The sequence below is a fragment of the Dendrobates tinctorius genome, unplaced genomic scaffold (assembly GCF_039654945.1).
Source record: "Dendrobates tinctorius isolate UK_male_01 unplaced genomic scaffold, ASM3965494v1 ptg000293l, whole genome shotgun sequence".
NCBI classification, from domain to species: domain Eukaryota; kingdom Metazoa; phylum Chordata; class Amphibia; order Anura; family Dendrobatidae; genus Dendrobates; species Dendrobates tinctorius.
Window position 1 is genome coordinate 24,310,999 of NW_027361960.1, and position 18,883 is coordinate 24,329,881.

General features: G+C 46.6%; 2 protein-coding genes across 2 annotated transcripts in view; both read right to left on the reverse strand.

The window, feature by feature from the left end:
- SLC22A3 (solute carrier family 22 member 3) overlaps positions 1-18,883 on the reverse strand; it is a 469,228-nt gene that overhangs the window by 208,405 nt on the left and 241,940 nt on the right. Inside the window, exon 3 of the mRNA XM_073560189.1 lies at positions 9,967-10,121. Within this exon, the coding sequence (XP_073416290.1) occupies positions 9,967-10,121 (155 nt within the window). The remainder of the gene's footprint in view (positions 1-9,966; positions 10,122-18,883) is intronic.
- LOC141072925 (RNA-binding protein MEX3A-like) lies at positions 11,688-14,265 on the reverse strand. The gene has a single exon (XM_073560190.1). The coding sequence runs from the start codon at positions 14,171-14,173 to the stop codon at positions 12,761-12,763; it is 1,413 nt and encodes a 470-aa protein (XP_073416291.1). The 5' UTR covers positions 14,174-14,265; the 3' UTR covers positions 11,688-12,760.

The window sequence follows — 18,883 nt, forward strand, 5'->3', positions numbered from 1 at the left end:
CGCACTGTTATGGGGATCTGTGGTGATGCACTGTTATGGGGATCTGTGATGACGCACTGTTATGAGGATCTGTGGTGACGCACTGTTATGAGTATCTGTGGATGATGCACTGTTATGGGGATCTGTGGTGACGCGCTGTTATGAGGGTCTGTGGATGACGCACTGTTATGGGGATCTGTGGTGATGCACTGTTATGGGGATCTGTGATGACGCACTGTTATGAGGATCTGTGGTGACGCACTGTTATGAGTATCTGTGGATGATGCACTGTTATGGGGATCTGTGGTGATGCACTGTTATGAGGGTCTGTGGATGACGCACTGTTATGGGGATCTGTGGTGATGCACTGTTATGGGGATCTGTGATGACGCACTGTTATGAGGATCTGTGGTGACGCACTGTTATGAGTATCTGTGGATGATGCACTGTTATGAGGATCTGTGGTGACACGCTGTTATGAGGATCTGTGGGGACGCACTGTTATGAGGATCTGTGGTGATGCACTGTTATGAGGATCTGTGGTGACGCACTGTTATGGGGAATCTGTGGTGATGCACTGTTATGAGGATCTGTGGATGATGCACTGTTATGGGGATCTGTGGTGACGCACTGTTATGGGGATTTGTGGTGACACACTGTCATGAGGATCTGTGGTGACGCACTGTTATGAGGATCTGTGGTGACGCACTGTTATGAGGATCTGTGGATCATGCGCTGTTATGGGGATCTGTGGTGACGCACTGTTATGGGGATATGTGGTGACGCACTGTTATGAGGATCTGTGGTGACGCACTGTTATGGGGATTTGTGGTGACACACTGTCATGAGGATCTGTGATGACGCACTGTTAGGCCTCTTTCACACTTCAGTTTTTTGCTGGAGAGAGAGAGAGAGAGAGAGAGAGAGAGAGAGAGAGAGAGAGAGAGAGAGAGAGAGAGAGAGAGAGAGAGAGAGAGAGAGAGAGAGAGAGAGAGAGAGAGAGAGAGAGAGAGAGAGAGAGAGAGAGAGAGAGTGTTTTTTTTGTCCGGCACCCAGAAAGAAATTCGGGTTAAATCAGTGTTTGCAGGATCCGCCAGAGAAAAAAACGTTACATGCTCCGTTTTGAAATTTTTGAGGATGGTGACGGACAGCAACTTTTGGCGGATCCTCACAAAAAACGGATGCAACGGACAGCAATCCGTCACAATCCGTCATTAATGCAAGTCAATGGGAAAAAAAACGGATCCTCAAAAAAATTTTGAGGATCCGTTTTTTTTCAAAACCTGGCGGATTGTGACTGATTGTAAAAAACGGAAGTGTGAAAGAGGCCTTATGGGGATCTGTGGTGACGCACTGTTATGAGGATCTGTCGTGACGCGTTGTTATGAGGATCTGTGGTGATGCACTGTTATGAGGATCTGTGGTGACGCACTGTTATGAGGATCTGTGGTGACGCACTGTTATGGAGGATCTGTGGTGACGCACTGTTATGGGGGATCTGTGGTGATGCACTGTTATGGGGGATCTGTGGTGATGCACTGTTATGGGGGATCTGTGGATGACTGAGTTATGGGGGTTACACCAAATATGGCTACAACCCCCATCATCCATCAGAATACACCCATTGGTACAGTATATTCTGAAGGATGATGGTGGTTGTGCTTCCCTTCAATGTGTGTTCACATCTCCCAAGGATCTGGTACTTGTGGAAGTGTAAGTGCAACAGTATACCGTACATTGTGTAGGGACAGATATATGATTGGTGGAGGCAGCTCAGCAACAGTTCCCTCCACCTATCAATATCTATCCCTGCAGAGGAGGTGGAGAATCATGCTTCTCTCCCTCCTCTGCTTTAGGGCTCCGTGTGCAGAGGAGCCCAGAATTCTGCCTGCTGCCAGCTCAAATTGCCTTGAAATAGTGCAGCGCATGCGCAGATCGAGCGCTCAGTGAACGAGAGCTCCATCTGCGCATGCGCTGGCTCGGCGGCCATTTTCTTGAAGTCCTGTACAGCACAGGCACAAGCGCTCATTCCGGATCCAGGTGTCATGATCTCAGTGCGGGTTTGACTCGCACACGTGGGGTTAATGTCTGGAACCAGTGCTGATGACTGGCATTTCTGGGGTTAAAGGTTGTGATCCCGGTGCAGGCTTACCTGCACACCTGGGGCTATGATTGTGGCCTCTCCCTGGTTCTGGGAGAGGCTTCTTATAGCCTCAGGATGCTCCCATCCCTGTCAGTTATACTCTTGCCCTTGGCATAGTGTGGTGACCCCTGAGTGTGTTTTTGCTGTGTTCTGGTTGCTTGATAATCTGTGTATGACTCGGTCTGTTCTCTGGATATTGATTTGGATTCTGCTTGGTACCTTCTATGTCTGTTTGGTTTTGACTGCTGCTTGGCCCTGACTATCCGCTCTGTCTCATCCTTGGCACGTTACGGCTATCTCTGTGTATGAACCCTGTTTTGCCTGACTCTGAGTAATTCTGTATAGTGTCCTTCCATCTCACTAAGCAGGATGCTAAGCCCCACCCCCTTGCAGTCACATGACCGTAGGTCCCGTGTCTGCTTGCTAAACTTCAGCATCCACAGGTCCTGTGCATTGGTACTTTCTGGCTGTACCTGACCCCGGTACCCCTACAGTGCGGGTGAGTCCCTGCTCAGCGGAGGCTGCACGCTGGCGCTGACAGGATCCTGACACTCAGGACACGCACACTGGCTCAGTGAGCAAATACAGTGCGGTGTTCCTGACATTATAACTAACCATTAAGTTTTTGGGTTTTTTTTTTTTTCTCTGCTGAGAAATATGGATCCCATACAATCTCTTGCTGAGCAAATGAAAAATCTGAGTCAGATGTTTCAGGGTTTATCTCTGGAGCAGCAAGCTCTGGCTCGTTCTCAGCAGCAAGTTTCTGAGACAGAGCGGGGGGCTTTAGCTGCTTGATCTCTGGGGGCTGGGGCGAGTGATGTTGTTTTGGTGTCCCCATAACCACCTGTTAAACTGCCTGATTTATTTCTGGGAACAAAAAGGAGTTCAGGTTCTTCATGGAGGGGTGCAAACTCTTCTTTAGTTTGAGGCCACGTTCCTCTGGGGACAAAAGTCAGAAGGTTGGGGTCATTATGTCTCTGTTAAGAGGGTCCCCACAAGCTTGGGCTTTCTCCCTTCCTCCCACTGCCCCTGAGAGAGTGTCTGTGAATGCGTTTTTTGAGGCCCTCGGTTACATATATGATGAGCCGGACCGAGTGTGATTGGCAGAGGACATGGTGATGAGTGTCTGTCAGGGGAAACACTCGGCTGAGTGGTTTTGCACAGAATTCCGCCGCTGGGCCGCAGAGGTCTCTTGGGACGATGCCACACTCCGAGGACTCTTTCGCAGAGGCTTGTCCGAGCGGTTACAGGATGCCTTGGCAGTACATCCCCCACCTAACTCTCTCGAGGACGCCATGACCCAGGCCGTCCGGATGGACCGCAGGCTGTGGGCCAGGGGGGTGATGCAGGCGGAGACTCCATTGTTCCCTAGTGGAAAAGAGACTGTTTCTGTACCCATGGACGTAGGGGCTCTCTCCCTGAAGGAAAAGGAGAGAACGCCGGAGAGAAAAGCAGTTATGCTTCTACTGTGGTAAAATAGGACATTGGAAAAGGGAGTGTCCTGATTGTCCATCCTCAACCCGATCGACGGGAAACGACTAGGTCTGGGTAGTCAGCGGGGAGACTACTCAGACCCTTAGGTACCCTTTTCCTCATTTTCTAAGGTGTTGCTTCATGTGGAACTGTTAGTGGACGATTGTTGTTTTCCCTCTACAACTTTTGTGGACTGCGGATCATCCATCAATCTCATTGACTCCCAATTGGTCACACGCTGTAAGATAGGGACAGTTAGACTTAAGGTTCCGATCAAAGTGGTGGCCATTGACTCCTCCCCCCTCACTAAAGAGGGAATTCTCTTTATGTCTGACTTGTTTTCACTCAAAGTGGGTGCTACCCATGTGGAAAAATTAAGTTGTTTGGTTCCGGACAATCTACCAGCAGGACTGGTGTTGGGCATGCCCTGGTTACAACGCCATAACCCAGTCATTAACTGGAAAGTGGGGGAGATTGTTCAGTGGGGGTTAATGATTCGATGTTATGTGATAAGTCTGCACTATTGGTTGAACCTGTTAAATCTGCATCTGTGTCATCTGTCGAGCTGGAAGGTATTCCGGAGTACCTGAAAGAATTCGAAGATGTGTTCTCTGAAAGCGAGGCCGAGACGTTGCCGCCACAAAGACCCTTTGACTGCGCTATCGAGTTAGTCCCGGGGGCTAAATTGCCTAAAGCCCGTCTGTTTAATTTATCTGGCCCTGAGCCCTTGCCCATGAAAGATTACATTGCTGAGAGTCTTCGCAAAGGACACATACGTCCCTCAGTCTCACCTGTGGCAGCAGGGTTTTCTTTTGTTAAGAAAAAAGATGGTGGTTTACGTCCCTGCCTCGATTTTCGTGAGCTGAACAAGATTACTGTACGAAATACGTACCCCCTTCCGTTGATTTCCGATTTGTGTAATCAACTTTCAGGGGCAAAATGGTTCTCCAAACTGGATCTTCGGGGGACAAATAATTTAATAAGGGTCCGGGAGGGGGATGAATGGAAAACCGCGTTCCTCACGACCGAGGGACTGTTTGAAAATTTAGTCATGTCATTTGGTCTTACCAATGCCCCAGCCATATTTCAGAATTTCATCAACGTGGTATTCTCGGATCTCATTGGTCGTTTTGTTGTCATTTACTTAGACGATATTCTGATATACTCACACGACAGTCAATCTCATCTGAATCATGTACAAACCGTTCTCCAAAGACTGAGGGAAAATCATCTGTATGCCAAATTGGAGAAATGTGTGTTTTTTGTTCAAGAATTGTCTTTTTTGGGATTAATTGTGTCCTGTGAGGGTTTTCGCATGGACCCCAAGAAGGTGCAGGCCATTGCGGATTGGGTGCAACCCCGAGACCTTAAGGGTCTTCAGAGCTTCTTGGGGTTCGCCAATTATTACCGCAAATTTATTCGAGGGTTTTCACAGGTGGTCAAACCACTCACAGATCTTACTTGTAAAGGTGCGGATGTGAGAAATTGGTCCTCGCTCGCAAAAGAGTCCTTTGCGACCCTGAAAAGAAGCTTTATGTCTGCTCCTGTGTTAGTAGAGCCAGATCCGTCCAAACCGTTCGTCATGGAAGTGGACGCCTCTGAGGTGGGGGTGGGGGCGGTGTTGTCCCAAGGGCCTGCCACTCTAACCAACCTCAGGCCATGTGCTTTCTTTTCCAAGAAGTTCTCTGCTGCGGAAGAAATTACGACGTAGGCAATAGAGAGCTTCTTGCGGTCAAATTGCCGTTTGAAGAATGGAGGCACTTTTTGGGGGGGCCAGTCACCCGGTTACGGTGATCACGGATCACAAAAATTTGTCACACATTGAGTCTGCTAAAAGACTAACGCCCAGACAGGCCCATTGGTCACTTTTTTTTCCCCGTTTTCAGTTTACGATTACATTTCGTCCAGGGTCTAAGAATATCAAGACTGACGCCTTATCGTGCAGTTTTCAGCCGGTGTCGCCCCCTGAGCCACCGTCCTCCATTCTTCACCCTGGGCTTGTGATAGCAGAGGTCTCATCTGAATTGGAACGGGAGATTCAGGGGGCCCAGTCGCGGGCCCCGGCGGCCAAGCCGGAGGGGAAGTTGTTTGTCCCAGAGCAACTTCGCCTGAAACTCTTGCAGGAGTTCCATGAATCCAAGCTGAGTGCTCACCCTGGTATTTCAGTCACACGTCTGGCGGTGGCTAGGAACTTTTGGTGGCCTACCCTTGGTTCGGACATAAAAAAATTCATTGCAGGTTGTGGGGTCTGCACTCGTTCTAAAAGCTCTCATAGCCGGCCGGCAGGGGAGCTGATGCTCTTGGCAGTGCCCGAAAGACCATGGACTCACTTATCCATGGATTTTGTTACCAATCTCCCTCCATCTAAGGGTAATACAGTGGTATGGGTAGTGGTGGACAGGTTTTCTAAGCAGGCTCATTTTGTACCCCTGTCCGCACTACCGTCAGCTGAGACGTTGTCCAGGTTGTTTGTGCAGCATGTGATCCGGTTGCATGGGGTACCCCCGAATGTGGTGTCTGATCGTGGTGTGCAGTTTGTGGCTAAGTTTTGGCGTGCTTTCTGCAAAAAATTAGGGATGTCTCTGTCCTTTTCGTCTGCATACCATCCTGAGAGCAATGGTCAGACGGAGCGCACTAATCAGTCCCTGGAACAGATCCTCAGGTGTCTAACCTCTGCTAGACAAAATGACTGGTGTGATGCACTGCCGATGGCTGAATTTGCCTTCAATAGTCGGGTGAGTCAATCCACGGGTATGACTCCTTTGTTTATCAATTATGGGTTCAGTCCTCATTTTGGTGAGATTTCTCGTCTGGACTCGGGGTGTCCCGGGGCTGAGGGCTCTGTTCAGCGATTACAGAATATGTGGGCAGAAGTTCAGCAGAGTATATCTAGGTCTCAGGGCAGGTATAAGTTTTTCGCGGACAGGAAACGAACACCAGGGCCCACGTTTCAGGTTGGAGACAAGGTTTGGCTCTCCACTCGAAACATTAAGTTGAAGGTTCCTTCAGCCAAGTTGGGGCCCAAATTCATTGGCCCATACAAGATTGTGGAAAAAATCAATCCAGTGACGTATAGGCTGTGCCTTCCACCCTCTTTCAAGATCCCTAACGTCTTGCACAAATCTCTACTGAAAACTCAGACTCCGAGTCTGCTGCTTCTCCTGTTTTGGTCGTGGGGCAGGTGGAGTACGAGGTTGGTCATATCGTAGATTCCAGGTTGGTACGGCGGTTGGTACAGTACCTGGTTCATTGGAAGGGGTATGGACCGGAAGACAGGTCCTGGGTACCGGCCCGGTTGATGCATGCTGATCGCCTGGTGCGGGCTTTCCATGCTAAGTACCAGGGCAAGCCTGGGGGTCCAGAGTCCCCCCGTTGAGAGGGGGGTACTGTCATGATCTCAGTGCGGGTTTGACTCGCACATATGGGGTTAGTGTCTGGAACCAGTGCTGATGACTGGCATTTCTGGGGTTAAAGTTTGTGATCCCGGTGCAGGCTTACCTGCACACCTGGGGCTATGATTGTGGCCTCTCCCTGATTCTGGGAGAGGCTTCTCATAGCCTCAGGATGCTCCCATCCCTGTCAGTTATACTCTTGCCCTTGGCATAGTGTGGTGACCCCTGAGTGTGTTTTTGCTGTGTTCTGGTTGCTTGATAATCTGTGTATGACACGGTCTGTTCTCTGGATATTGATTTGGATTCTGCTTGGTACCTTCTATGTCTGTCTCATCCTTGGTACGTTACAGCTATCTCTGTGTATGAACCCCGTTTTGCCTGACTCTGAGTAATTCTGTATAGTGTCTTTCCATCTCACTAAGCAGGATGCTAAGCCCCGCCCCCTTGCAGTCACATGACCGTAGGTCCCGTGTCTGCTTGCTAAACTTCAGCTTCCACAGGTCCTGTGCATCTGTACTTTCTGGCTGTACCTGACCCCGGAACCCCTACTGTGCGGGTGAGTCAACGCTCAGCGGAGGCTGCATGCCGGCGCTGACAGGATCCTGACACTCAGGACACGCGCACTGGCTCAGTGAGCAAGTACAGTGCGGTGTTCCTGACACCAGGAACTCTGGATACCAGAAGTGCAATGGCTCTGGCCTGCACTCTGCCGCCCGAACACCAGAGAAGCTGCACCGCCACCCCCAGCTCCTGCACGCCCCACCAGTGACCCTGCTTTCCTCCAGCCAGCCAGCCCAAACCGCCCGCTCGCTCCACAGCCGCCCGCCCGCTCCGCAGTCACCGCCACCATTAAAGTAAGAGATTACATCACTTTTTTACACTATTCCGATTGTAAGATGCACCCCTATTTCCCCCCCAATTTGGGGGAAATAAAAGTGCGCCTTACAAAGCGGAAAATACGTATACCATATTTTTCGGACTATAAGACGCACTGGACCATAAGACGCACCCCAATTTTCAGAAGGAAAATAGGGAAAAAAATAATAATGTGTCAAATGGGGGTCAGTCTTACAGTCCGAATTCAGCTTACCTGGGAAGGGATCTGGCACAGGTGGAGGAATGGTTGCAGGGGTCATTCAGTGGTCCAGGCTCGTGCGGTGGCAGCTCTGTGCTCGGGCAGGTTGGTTGTGCTGGAGCAGCTGGGCTGTACTGGGGCAGCTGGGCTGGGCTGTGCTGGGGCAGGTGGGCTGTGCTGGGGCAGCTGGGCTGTGGCAGCTGTGCTGTGGCAGCTTGGCTGGGGCAGCTGGGCTAGGGCTGAGACAGCTGGGCAGGGGTTGCGGCCGCTGTGCTGGGGCAGCTGTGCTGGGGCTAGGGCAGCTGTGCTGTGCTGGGGCAGCTGTGCTGTGCTGGGGCTGCTGTGCTGGGCTGGGGCAGCTGGGCTGTGCAGGGGCAGCTGTGCTGGGGCTGGAGCAGCTGGGCTGGGGCTGGAGCAGCTGTGCTGGGGCTGGGGCAGCTGGGCTGGGGCTGCTGTGCTGGGGCTGGAGCAGCTGTGCTGGGGCTGGAGCAGCTGGGCTGGGGCAGGTGGGCTCTGTGGGGTGAGGGTGGCGGCTCTCTGTGCTCCGTTGCCGAGATTTGAATCTCATCCCCCGAAATCTCGGGACGAGATCTGAACCTGCGCATGCGCCGTCCCCGGACCAGCGGCCATCTTCCCGGCGTCCATGTTCCCGGATGCCACCGCAACATGGCGGCGGCCAGCAAGGCATGTGCGGGGGCCTCCGGGCTTGGACGAAATGCCAGCGGAGCCTCCGCCCCTGCACCGGAGCACAGAGAGCCGCTACCCCTGAACCGGAGCACAGCCCGCTGCCACCACCGCACTACAGAGCCCTGCGGCACCCGCACCAGCCTCGGAGGTTAGTATATTGCGACCATAAGACGCACCCCCCACTTTCCCCCAAAATTTTGGGGTAAAAAAGTGCGTCTTATGGTCCGAAAAATATGGTATATGTTTTTTATTTTTTATTTTTTTTCCTTTGGTCCGCTTTTTTTTTTACATTGTATCCTTACATACATTTATTCATATACCATTATAAATTCCGTCCTGATACGTGCACATGTTTTTTATTTAATACTACTGTTGGCCACTATCTGTTTAATAAATGCAATTTTATTTGAATATATCTCTTTGTCTTGCATTTTATGTTAGTCCACTTTTCAGGGTATTCTCTTCTTGCTCTTAGAAATAAAAAACTTGAAATAGATCACTCTGTTTGTAATGACTCTATATAATATATGAATTTCACTTTTTGTATTGAAGAACTGAAATAAATTAACTTTTTGATGATATTCTAATTTAGTGAGAAGCACCTGTATATGTGATACAAGTACCAAATATATGAACTATACATGTAAGTGTTGATACATCAAACAGTTTTTGGCTGAATTTTGCTGTAAAACTGTTTGAAATGAGGCCAAATATTTGTACAATTTGCACAAATCCTAATTTACACCAAAAGTGGCTTACATTACAACTGACTGCAGTACATTTCTTGCGGTGGCACACGGCATCTCATTAAGAGGGTCAAGCCCATAAATTTGGGGCATTTTACTCAAGTGCTCTCTCTGTTCATCCAGATTGCAATGCATTGGAGTCCACATGTTTTATGCATGGCTTGTCCAAAAATATATCCTTGTAAATGTAGACTCCTAACATGGTTTTAGTCCGTTTTAAACACCATTTTAAACACTGGTACCATATTTGTCAGGCCTGTGGAAGAGGCCCTGTCATTATACAATCCAGAAATATTATAAATACGAATTACTTGACTATGGTACTGATTTCCTCTGCATACTATTTTCTGACAGTAGAAGTTTTATTAACTGGATTATTTCTTAGCACATGAAAAATGTGTCTGTATAATTTTTATGAAGAAGTCTATATTGGCTTATAATTATAGATAAAATAATATTGTGTTTACTTACTAATAACATAGCATGTCATCCATGTTCCTTTCCCAAAAATACCTTGCAGAAACCGGAAAAACACCAGAACGTAAAAATTTGGTGCAAATGCTACTACAATTCCACACAATCCAACTCCAAAAGACGAAATCAGGTATGTGATTTTTCTTCCATATCTAATATTAAAAGAAAGCAAATAACAAACAGATATAATTAAAATAATTATTTTTCTATACTGAAAAACTTGTGTTTTACATAATTAAAGGGAATCTTTCAGTAGAATCAACCCTCCTAAGCCATCTACATGGATATGTAGGTCATAGGGAGCTGAATAAAATACATTGACATCTGTAATCCGATGTTTCATTCCAGATAAATCCACGTTTTCTTATATGTGAATGAGCTGTTGATCTCTATGGGCCGGACACTGATCGGCATAAGAATCTGCCTCCAGAGCGTATTTTAAAAGAAAGGTGGCATTACCAGTGTGAGATGTAGATAGATCAGAAGAGCAAGCTGTCAATCATTACATGCAGATTATGGAATATGTAAAACAGAGAATTGAATTGAGATGTTGTGGGTATAAAATCCATAAATCTTATTTACTATGCTGCTACGGTACTGTCCAAATTTCTGCCTACACATTTATTTATAGGGAAAAACAGCTTCACATCCGCTATGTCTGACCAAATCTTATATTGTTGTACGCTTTAAATGAGTATGGATATACATCACTCTGTTAGTCACCAAAGTTGCCCAGATAGGACACCACTACTTAATAATATAAAAAATGAAATCTGGCACTCTTTGTTTTACTAAAGTAACATTTTGGTAACTAACATCGCCCTTCATAAGACTAAGACTATACAATAAAATAAACAAATATAAGGAACAAAGGAAAACCGTACATATCTTATGCAAATAATAGAACATTATAGAACATATGGGGAACATATAACATCATTGCTTCGTATTTACATGTAACATACTGCAAATCTAGGTAAATTCCCTGAGGGGTCTAGTTTCCAATATGATGTCACTTGATGAGGGTTTCCACTGTTTAGACACATCAGGGGCTCTCCGAACGCGACATGACGTCCGGTAATTATGACAGTAAATTTTACATTCAAAAAGTCAAATGGCGCTCCTCTTCCAAGCCCTGCCGTGCTCCCAAACATTGGTTTCTGCCCACATATAGGGTATAGGTATGCTCAAGAAAAATTGCACAACAAATTTTATGGTATATTTTCTCCTGTTACCCTTGCGAAAGTAAAAAAAATGGGTATAAAAACTTGCGAAAAGAAAATGTTTATTTTTTGTTTCAACATTCCATTAATTTCTGTGAAGCACCTGAAGGGTTAATAAACTTCTTGAATGTGGTTTTGAGCACCTTGAGGGGTGCAGTTTTTAGAATGGTGCCTCTTTTTTGTATTTTCTGACTTATAGGAACCTCAAAGTCACTTCAAATGTGATGTGGTCCTTAAAAAATGGTTTTGTAAATTCTGTTGTAAAAATTAGAAATCACTGGTTAACTTTTAACCCTTATAATTTCCTAACAAAAAAGCGATGTTTCAAAAATTGTGCTCATTTAAAGTAGACATGTGGGAAATGTTGTTTATTAACTATTTTGTGTGACATGATTGATTTAAGATATGGAAGTGTTCCTCCCTTTCTAAATACCAGTGCTCCCGCTTTTTAAAAAATAAAAAATGTATTTTCCTCGTGATGGCCACAGGAGGCCTAACAGATGAAGCTGCAGTTGTCTGAGTTGAGGAGGACCAGGAATCCTGATGGCCCAGCTTCAGTGCACAGTAAAATCAAAGTCTTTTTTCCCCCCATACGTTTTTATAATTTTCTTTAAAAAAAAGCAAGACCTCCATGCATATAAAGTCCTGATTGTTGAGGTTTCTTTAATTTTTCGTCCTGGTGCTAAAAATGAAAACTGGCAGGAATTTTACATCAGAATCTTCTTTACAGCAAATGACAATAAAATTGCAAACGGTAGATTGAGCTGCTTTTCATTGAGTGTGAGGTAATCGTTGTGTCCTCATGTTGCAGATTCCCAGAGATTTGATAATTACAGTTTTTGCTTTTATTTATTTTTATTTTTTTGCTTGTAATGATGAAACAGATTCCCGTCAGGCAGAAAGTGAGAAAAAGGCCTCAGTGGGCACCGGAAGTGGGGCCTGTAAATGCCCTGAAATTTGACCTGGCTGCTAGTACCCCTGAGTGCCCTCCAATCTGCATCCATTGGTTTGTGAATCAGTCTTGTCCGCCAATGCTGCCCGCTTCAACTTGAGAGGTAAATCTCCAGCAGTGCTTAAGAAAGGCAATTTAGAAAGAGGACATCACTGACCTCAGCATGACCCCTCTTTCCACTTGACCCTTCAAAACCAAAGTAGATTTTTCAGCTGCATATGTCCAAACCGCGGTAGAGGCTTGGTGGAGCTCGACTAAACCGAAAAATCGAAATTATTTTACAGCTCTTGACTTTTCCTTTTTTTTTTTTTTAAGCTGCTACTAAGTGGAAAGAGCTTGCTCTTCTAGTCCAAAAAACGTAAAAGGTTACACCTGGACTTAAAAACTTGGTTTCCAATGGGCACTGACGCCCCAGAAATTTGTTGTGACTGCTGGAAAAGGCTGTCATAACCTTTCATTAAAGTTCGAAAAAATAATTTGCAAGTTTAAGATATCCTTTTGTAACATTCGGATTATAGTTAAGATTTTATTATGAAGTTTAAATATCATTTCTTGACCTCTATGCACCTCAAGTCCGTCATCTCTTTACCCACCCTCTCCCTTTTCCCAAAGTCTCTTAGGAAAATATCCTTATGGCTTGAGTGGCGGACACATGGCAAACGGGACACTCTGGTTCATTACGTTCGCAGATACGTACAGCACACTCCATGCAAAAAAGGTTGTGCCCACAGGGCACCAGTGCAGCTGTGACCTCGCTTTCAAAACATACCATGCACTCCCGGCTTCCAGAAACAGAGTTCCGAGTGGCATTAAGTTTGGTGAAGCCTGGCAGACTATCACCTTGGTTCCTCCTTGGCAAGCTAGTAAGGCTAGATTCTGGAGACCTCTGTGTGGTGTTAGTCTGGATGGCGCCACTGCTTCCCGAACGTTGCTGCTTCGTGAAGATGTTTGGGGTTGGACTATTGTTTTCTTGTCCACCCCACATGGGTCCTCCAGTTTCAGCCACACCGTAATACACATCCTGCTTGTAGTTGGGAAACAAGTAGCCATAATTGAACTCATTCTGATCATTTAGTCGGGGCGTCTCATAAACAGGTTCTGCTGGACAATCACCAATGCAGCCTAGGCTATTTTGCCGGAAGGTGGAAAGAGGCTTGCAACTGGCTGCCGTACCGTGCACTCTCCAGTTTTCTGGATATCGGCTTTCCATACCAGAATCTGGACTATTGGACAGAAAGTTGTTCTCGTTGTTGTATTCCAAGATTTTGCCAGTTCGTACTGCAATATGTGTCTCAATTTCTTCTCTTGCGCGTTCTACATTTCCTGGAGCCCCAGTGATCTCAAACACCGGGTCTCTGTCACGGCTTGGAGTGATAATATAAGTGTTTGTTTGTTGCTGAATCCTCTTAATGGTAGCACCTTTGGGTCCAACTACTAATCCAACAACTCTGTAGGGGACTCTGACACGGATTGTGACTTGGCCGGGTAAACTTGGGGCACTGCCGAAAGCACTACCGGCTTTGTTCCGGGATGCTCTTATCATTGAAAAGTGTTCAGCGGCGGAAATGATCTCACGTCTTGCCATAGCAACGTCCTCTCGACGTCCTGTCACCATAAACACAGGCTCTTCTCCTCGAACTGGAGTCTTGATGTACGTGTTTGTTTTCGCCCTAAGCGCTTTGATTTTGCAGCCTTGTCTGCCCACAATCTCAGCCACGTGTTCGGAGCTGGGCACTGGCACACACTCTGTGGTGTTGGAACTCTTCAGCCTCAGCTCTGCCTCCTTGTACAGGGCACACAGCTTGCTCTCCCCGGATTTCTGGGGGTGCTGTCCGCTGCTGGAGCTGTTGGTGCTGCTGCTGTTATTGTTGTTGTTGGTGTCTTCTTCTGTCTCTCCCAGACCCAGGAGGCAGAGTTGGTCCAGGGCGATCTGCAGAGCTCTGTCATCCTCCAGCACCCTGTCCTTGGTGAGGTCTGCCATGCCATGCCCATTCCTTTCCATCATCCCTGATACCACCAGGCTAGGCATGGCTAACAAAGGCTAGGGAACAAAGAAGAGGGGCAAGAGAGAGGAACCAGAGGAGAGAGAGAGAGGGAGACAGTGGGAGAGGAGGAGGGAGGAGGCAGCCTGTGCTCCTCCTCCTCCTCCTGCTCTGCCCTGCTCCTCTCTCCTCCTCCTCTCCCCTCCTACTCCTCAATGCACTTGAGGTGCATAGAGGTCAAGAAATGATATTTAAACTTCATAATAAAATCTTAACTATAATCCGAATGTTACAAAAGGATATCTTAAACTTGCAAATTATTTTTTCGAACTTTAATGAAAGGTTATGACAGCCTTTTCCAGCAGTCACAACAAATTTCTGGGGCGTCAGTGCCCATTGGAAACCAAGTTTTTAAGTCCAGGTGTAACCTTTTACGTTTTTTGGACTAGAAGAGCAAGCTCTTTCCACTTAGTAGCAGCTTAAAAAAAAAAAAGGAAAAGTCAAGAGCTGTAAAATAATTTCGATTTTTCGGTTTAGTCGAGCTCCACCAAGCCTCTACCGCGGTTTGGACATATGCAGCTGAAAAATCTACTTTGGTTTTGAAGGGTCAAGTGGGAAGAGGGGTCATGCTGAGGTCAGTGATGTCCTCTTTCTAAATTGCCTTTCTTAAGAACTGCTGGAGATTTACCTCTCAAGTTGAAGCGGGCAGCATTGGCGGACAAGACTGATTCACAAACCAATGGATGCAGATTGGAGGGCACTCAGGGGTACTAGCAGCCAGGTCAAATTTCAGGGCATTTACAGGCCCCACTTCCGGTGCCCACTGAGGCCTTTTTCTCACTTTCTGCCTGACGGGAATCTGTTTCATCATTACAAGCAAAAAAATAAAAATAACTAAAAGCAAAAACTGTAATTATCAAATCTCTGGGAATCTGCAACATGAGGACACAACGATTACCTCACACTCAATGAAAAGCAGCTCAATCTACCGTTTGCAATTTTATTGTAATTTTATTGTCATTTGCTGTAAAGAAGATTCTGATGTAAAATTCCTGCCAGTTTTCATTTTTAGCACCAGGACGAAAAATTAAAGAAACCTCAACAATCAGGACTTTATATGCATGGAGGTCTTGCTTTTTTTTAAAGAAAATTATAAAAACGTATGGGGGGAAAAAAGACTTTGATTTTACTGTGCACTGAAGCTGGGCCATCAGGATTCCTGGTCCTCCTCAACTCAGACAACTGCCGCTTCATCTGTTAGGCCTCCTGTGGCCATCACGAGGAAAATACATTTTTTATTTTTTAAAAAGCGGGAGCACTGGTATTTAGAAAGGGAGGAACACTTCCATATGTGAACTTTTTATTTTTGTTTTTTCTTAAGGAATGATTGATTTAAGGGTATAAAAATTAAAAGTTTGAAAATTGCAACATTTAAAAAATTTTCGACAAATTTTCGAATTTTTAAGAACAGATAAATGCAAGACATATCAAATAAATTTTACCACTATCAGGAAGTACAATATGTCATAAAAAACAGTCAGAATTTGTGGGATCCATTGAAGCATTCCAGAGTTATAACTTCATAAACTGACAGTGGTTAGAAATGAAAAAATTGGCCTGGTCAGGAAGGTGAAAGCAGGCTTCAGGGTGATGGGGTTAAGCGAATCTATCATTAGGATCTACCTCCAGAGCACATTATAAATAAAATTTGGTAATACAAGTGTCAGATATGTATATCAGGGGAGCAGATAGTCAGTCATTACATGCCCCTCCCACAATGGTAACTCCTCCTTTCAGTTTAAATAATCACTGGAGGGAGATTCTCATGCAGATCCAGGTCCCGCCCCTAGATCTTAACAGCTCATTTACACATTAAGAAAAACATTGCTTTCTCTGGAATAAGACATTAGATTACAGATATCAACTTTTGATGACCAACATGCTTATATTGACAACTTAGGGGAAATGATCCTATTGACAAATTCTTTTTAAAGTTTGAATTAGGTGTCCTCCCATTTGTTTAGTATACATAGAAGTTCATTGTCTACTCGATGTCTGCAAGGTGCTCAGGTTCTGTGGCTACAAAACAAGCTCAAATCATCACCCCTCCAGCAACTTGCTTGACAGTTGACATGTGGTGTGTGTGCCTATTTTGTGCTTGGTTGTCGAAAAATGTGGAGCAGGACATTATAGCCTAACCAACACTTTGGTCATATCTGTCCAAAATACAATGTTATAGAGGTTTGTTTCCTTGCACCTTTGCAAACTTTAGTCATGCTACCATGTTCTTGCTAGAAAGCAGTTTTCTCGTGACAACCCTTCAACAGCAGCCACACTTGTTCATTATATTTCTAACTGTGCCCTCGTGAACTTGAATATTTCACATGCCGAGACGCTTGGGGTTGTTTCAATCTCTCTGAGCATAGCACGACCTGACATTGGGGTGAATTTGCTGGGATGTCTACTCCTGGGAATATTGTGAATATAGGTGATCAAATTTGTTAAAATTAGAATCTGCCAGCTTCCATTTAGTGTTACTCAAAATTCAATTTGCAGCAATTTGCAGTCTGAGGTGACGTCTTCTAGAACATTACTGAACCCCTTTTTGAGCTCTTTCATGCAAACACAGACTTTGAAGTGATCATTACATATATGGCTAAACAGATGATAACTAGGGATAAGTTAGGTTATCAAAAGCCTCTTAAATAACACACTGGACAGATTTTTCATAATTTATCTGATTATAAAAAAAAAATCCAAAAATTATCCCTCTTAGCATTTTGTCATTAGGTTCACAGTTGTTTTGCTGCCTATAAGTCCTTATAAATAAATGAAATTTCCTGGAGTAATCTAAGAAATAATCTGCCTTGGTCTATGGTTCATGGCTATTTTGGTGGTCCATAGATTTTATAAAGTATGCATTTGTGACGGAATCAGCTTCAGCTGAGTCGACTTTTCTGAGTGGACCCTCTGGGTCGTGGCACCCACTCACCTAGGGCGAGCTGACCTTGTGAGGAACCACCCCCTATACAGGGAGTGTCAGGGGCAAGACCAAGGGGGTGAGCCACCAAGACTGCTGGAACCAGACGGCCGGCTCAAGGAAGACACAATGTGTAATTGTCTGACAACAGGGGACGTGCAAGAAACAAGACAAGACAAAGCGTGGTCTCAGATTATCTTCATTAAAGCGTGAACTCGGGTAACATCAGGTTCAAGACGTGATAACAGGGAAAACATAGCAAGGTGCGTGCATGGGCACGCCAAAGTCCATGGCATGGTACTTGCTAGGTGGCATGCCTGGGTACAGGCAAGGGCTCCATGCCTTCGGACTCCAGACAGCAGGCAACGATCAACAGGATCAGGGCATCAGGCTGCGGATATCAGCTCCGGACATCAGGCCTCAGTCGTCAGGCTTAGGATCTCTGGCAGCGATTGGTAGGTTCTGGGAATCCGGCAAACAAACCAGGGTTCAGGCAAGGAGGCACAGCAGAGCTCAAGACATGGTGCATGTTAGGAGACACGCCAAGGTCCAAGGCAGAGTTCAAGGCAGGGTGCTTGCTAGGGGGCACACCAGAGTCCAAGGCAAGGTGCAAGGCAGGGTGCATGCTAGGGGCACACCAGGGTCCAAGGCAGGGTGTGTGCTAAGGGGCACACCAGGGTCCAAGTCAGGGTGTGTGCTAAGGGACACGCCAGGGTTCAGGCTAAGACAAGGGCCTGCGCATGCTAGGAGGCATGCCAGGGTTCAGGCTAGGGCCTGTGCATGCTAGAGGGCACGCCAGGGTACAGGCTAGCGCCTGTGCATGCTAGGAGACACATCAGGGTTCATGGCAGGACCTGTGCATGCTTTAGAGAAGCACGGGGAGGTATGCCAAGGAGCAGGCTAGGGCTTGCGTGTGCCAAGAGGGCACGCAATGCACAGTGCAGAGACAGCGCGAGTGCAAGGAAGCACAGAGCATGGCTGGGGCACTGGCTAGCTGGTCGGGCTGAGGCTCAGACAGGCGGGCAAGACTAAGGAGAGCACGACTGAGGCACAACAGGTGGACACAGCTAAGTCACTGGCCGACGAGCATGGCTGAGGCACAAGCAGGTGGGCACGACTAAGGCGGGCAAGGCTGAGGCACAAACAGGCGGGCGAGGGAAGGCCAGGCGCGTGAAAAGGGCACGCGAATAAACAAGGCAAGGCAAAGCTAGGAAAAGTACAGGACAAGGAGCGGAACGTAGGCAGAAGCACAGAGCCGGGTACAAGAAAGAGAAGCTGAGCTTATGCTAGAGCCCAGAGCCGGGTCAGAGACATAGACATAGAGCAAAATACAGACAGGTAGCAGAACATATGCTGAGGCACAGAGCCGGGTACAAGGGCAAAGCGGAGCGTATGCCAGAGCACAGAGCCATGTCAGACAGAGTATAGAGCTAGCATCGATACGTAGGCCGAAGCCCAGACCCGGGTCAAGCCAGAACCTTGAGACTAGACAGGGAATGTGCTAGAGAGCACCATAGGACAGAGTATAGAAAAGGAACAGAGGTTGTGCTAGAGAGAACAAGAAGACAGAGGATAGGAAAGCCAGGCAAAGACAGGGAAACATAGGAAGTACTACAAGGCTAAGGATAGCAAGGACAAAACATGGCATAACAGGCAAAGACAGAGAACATAGGAAGTACTACAAGTCTAAGGATAGCAGAGAAAAAACATGGCACAAAAGACAATATAAGACATGGCACGGGACAAGAGGCAGAATACAAGCACAGAGCGTGTGCAG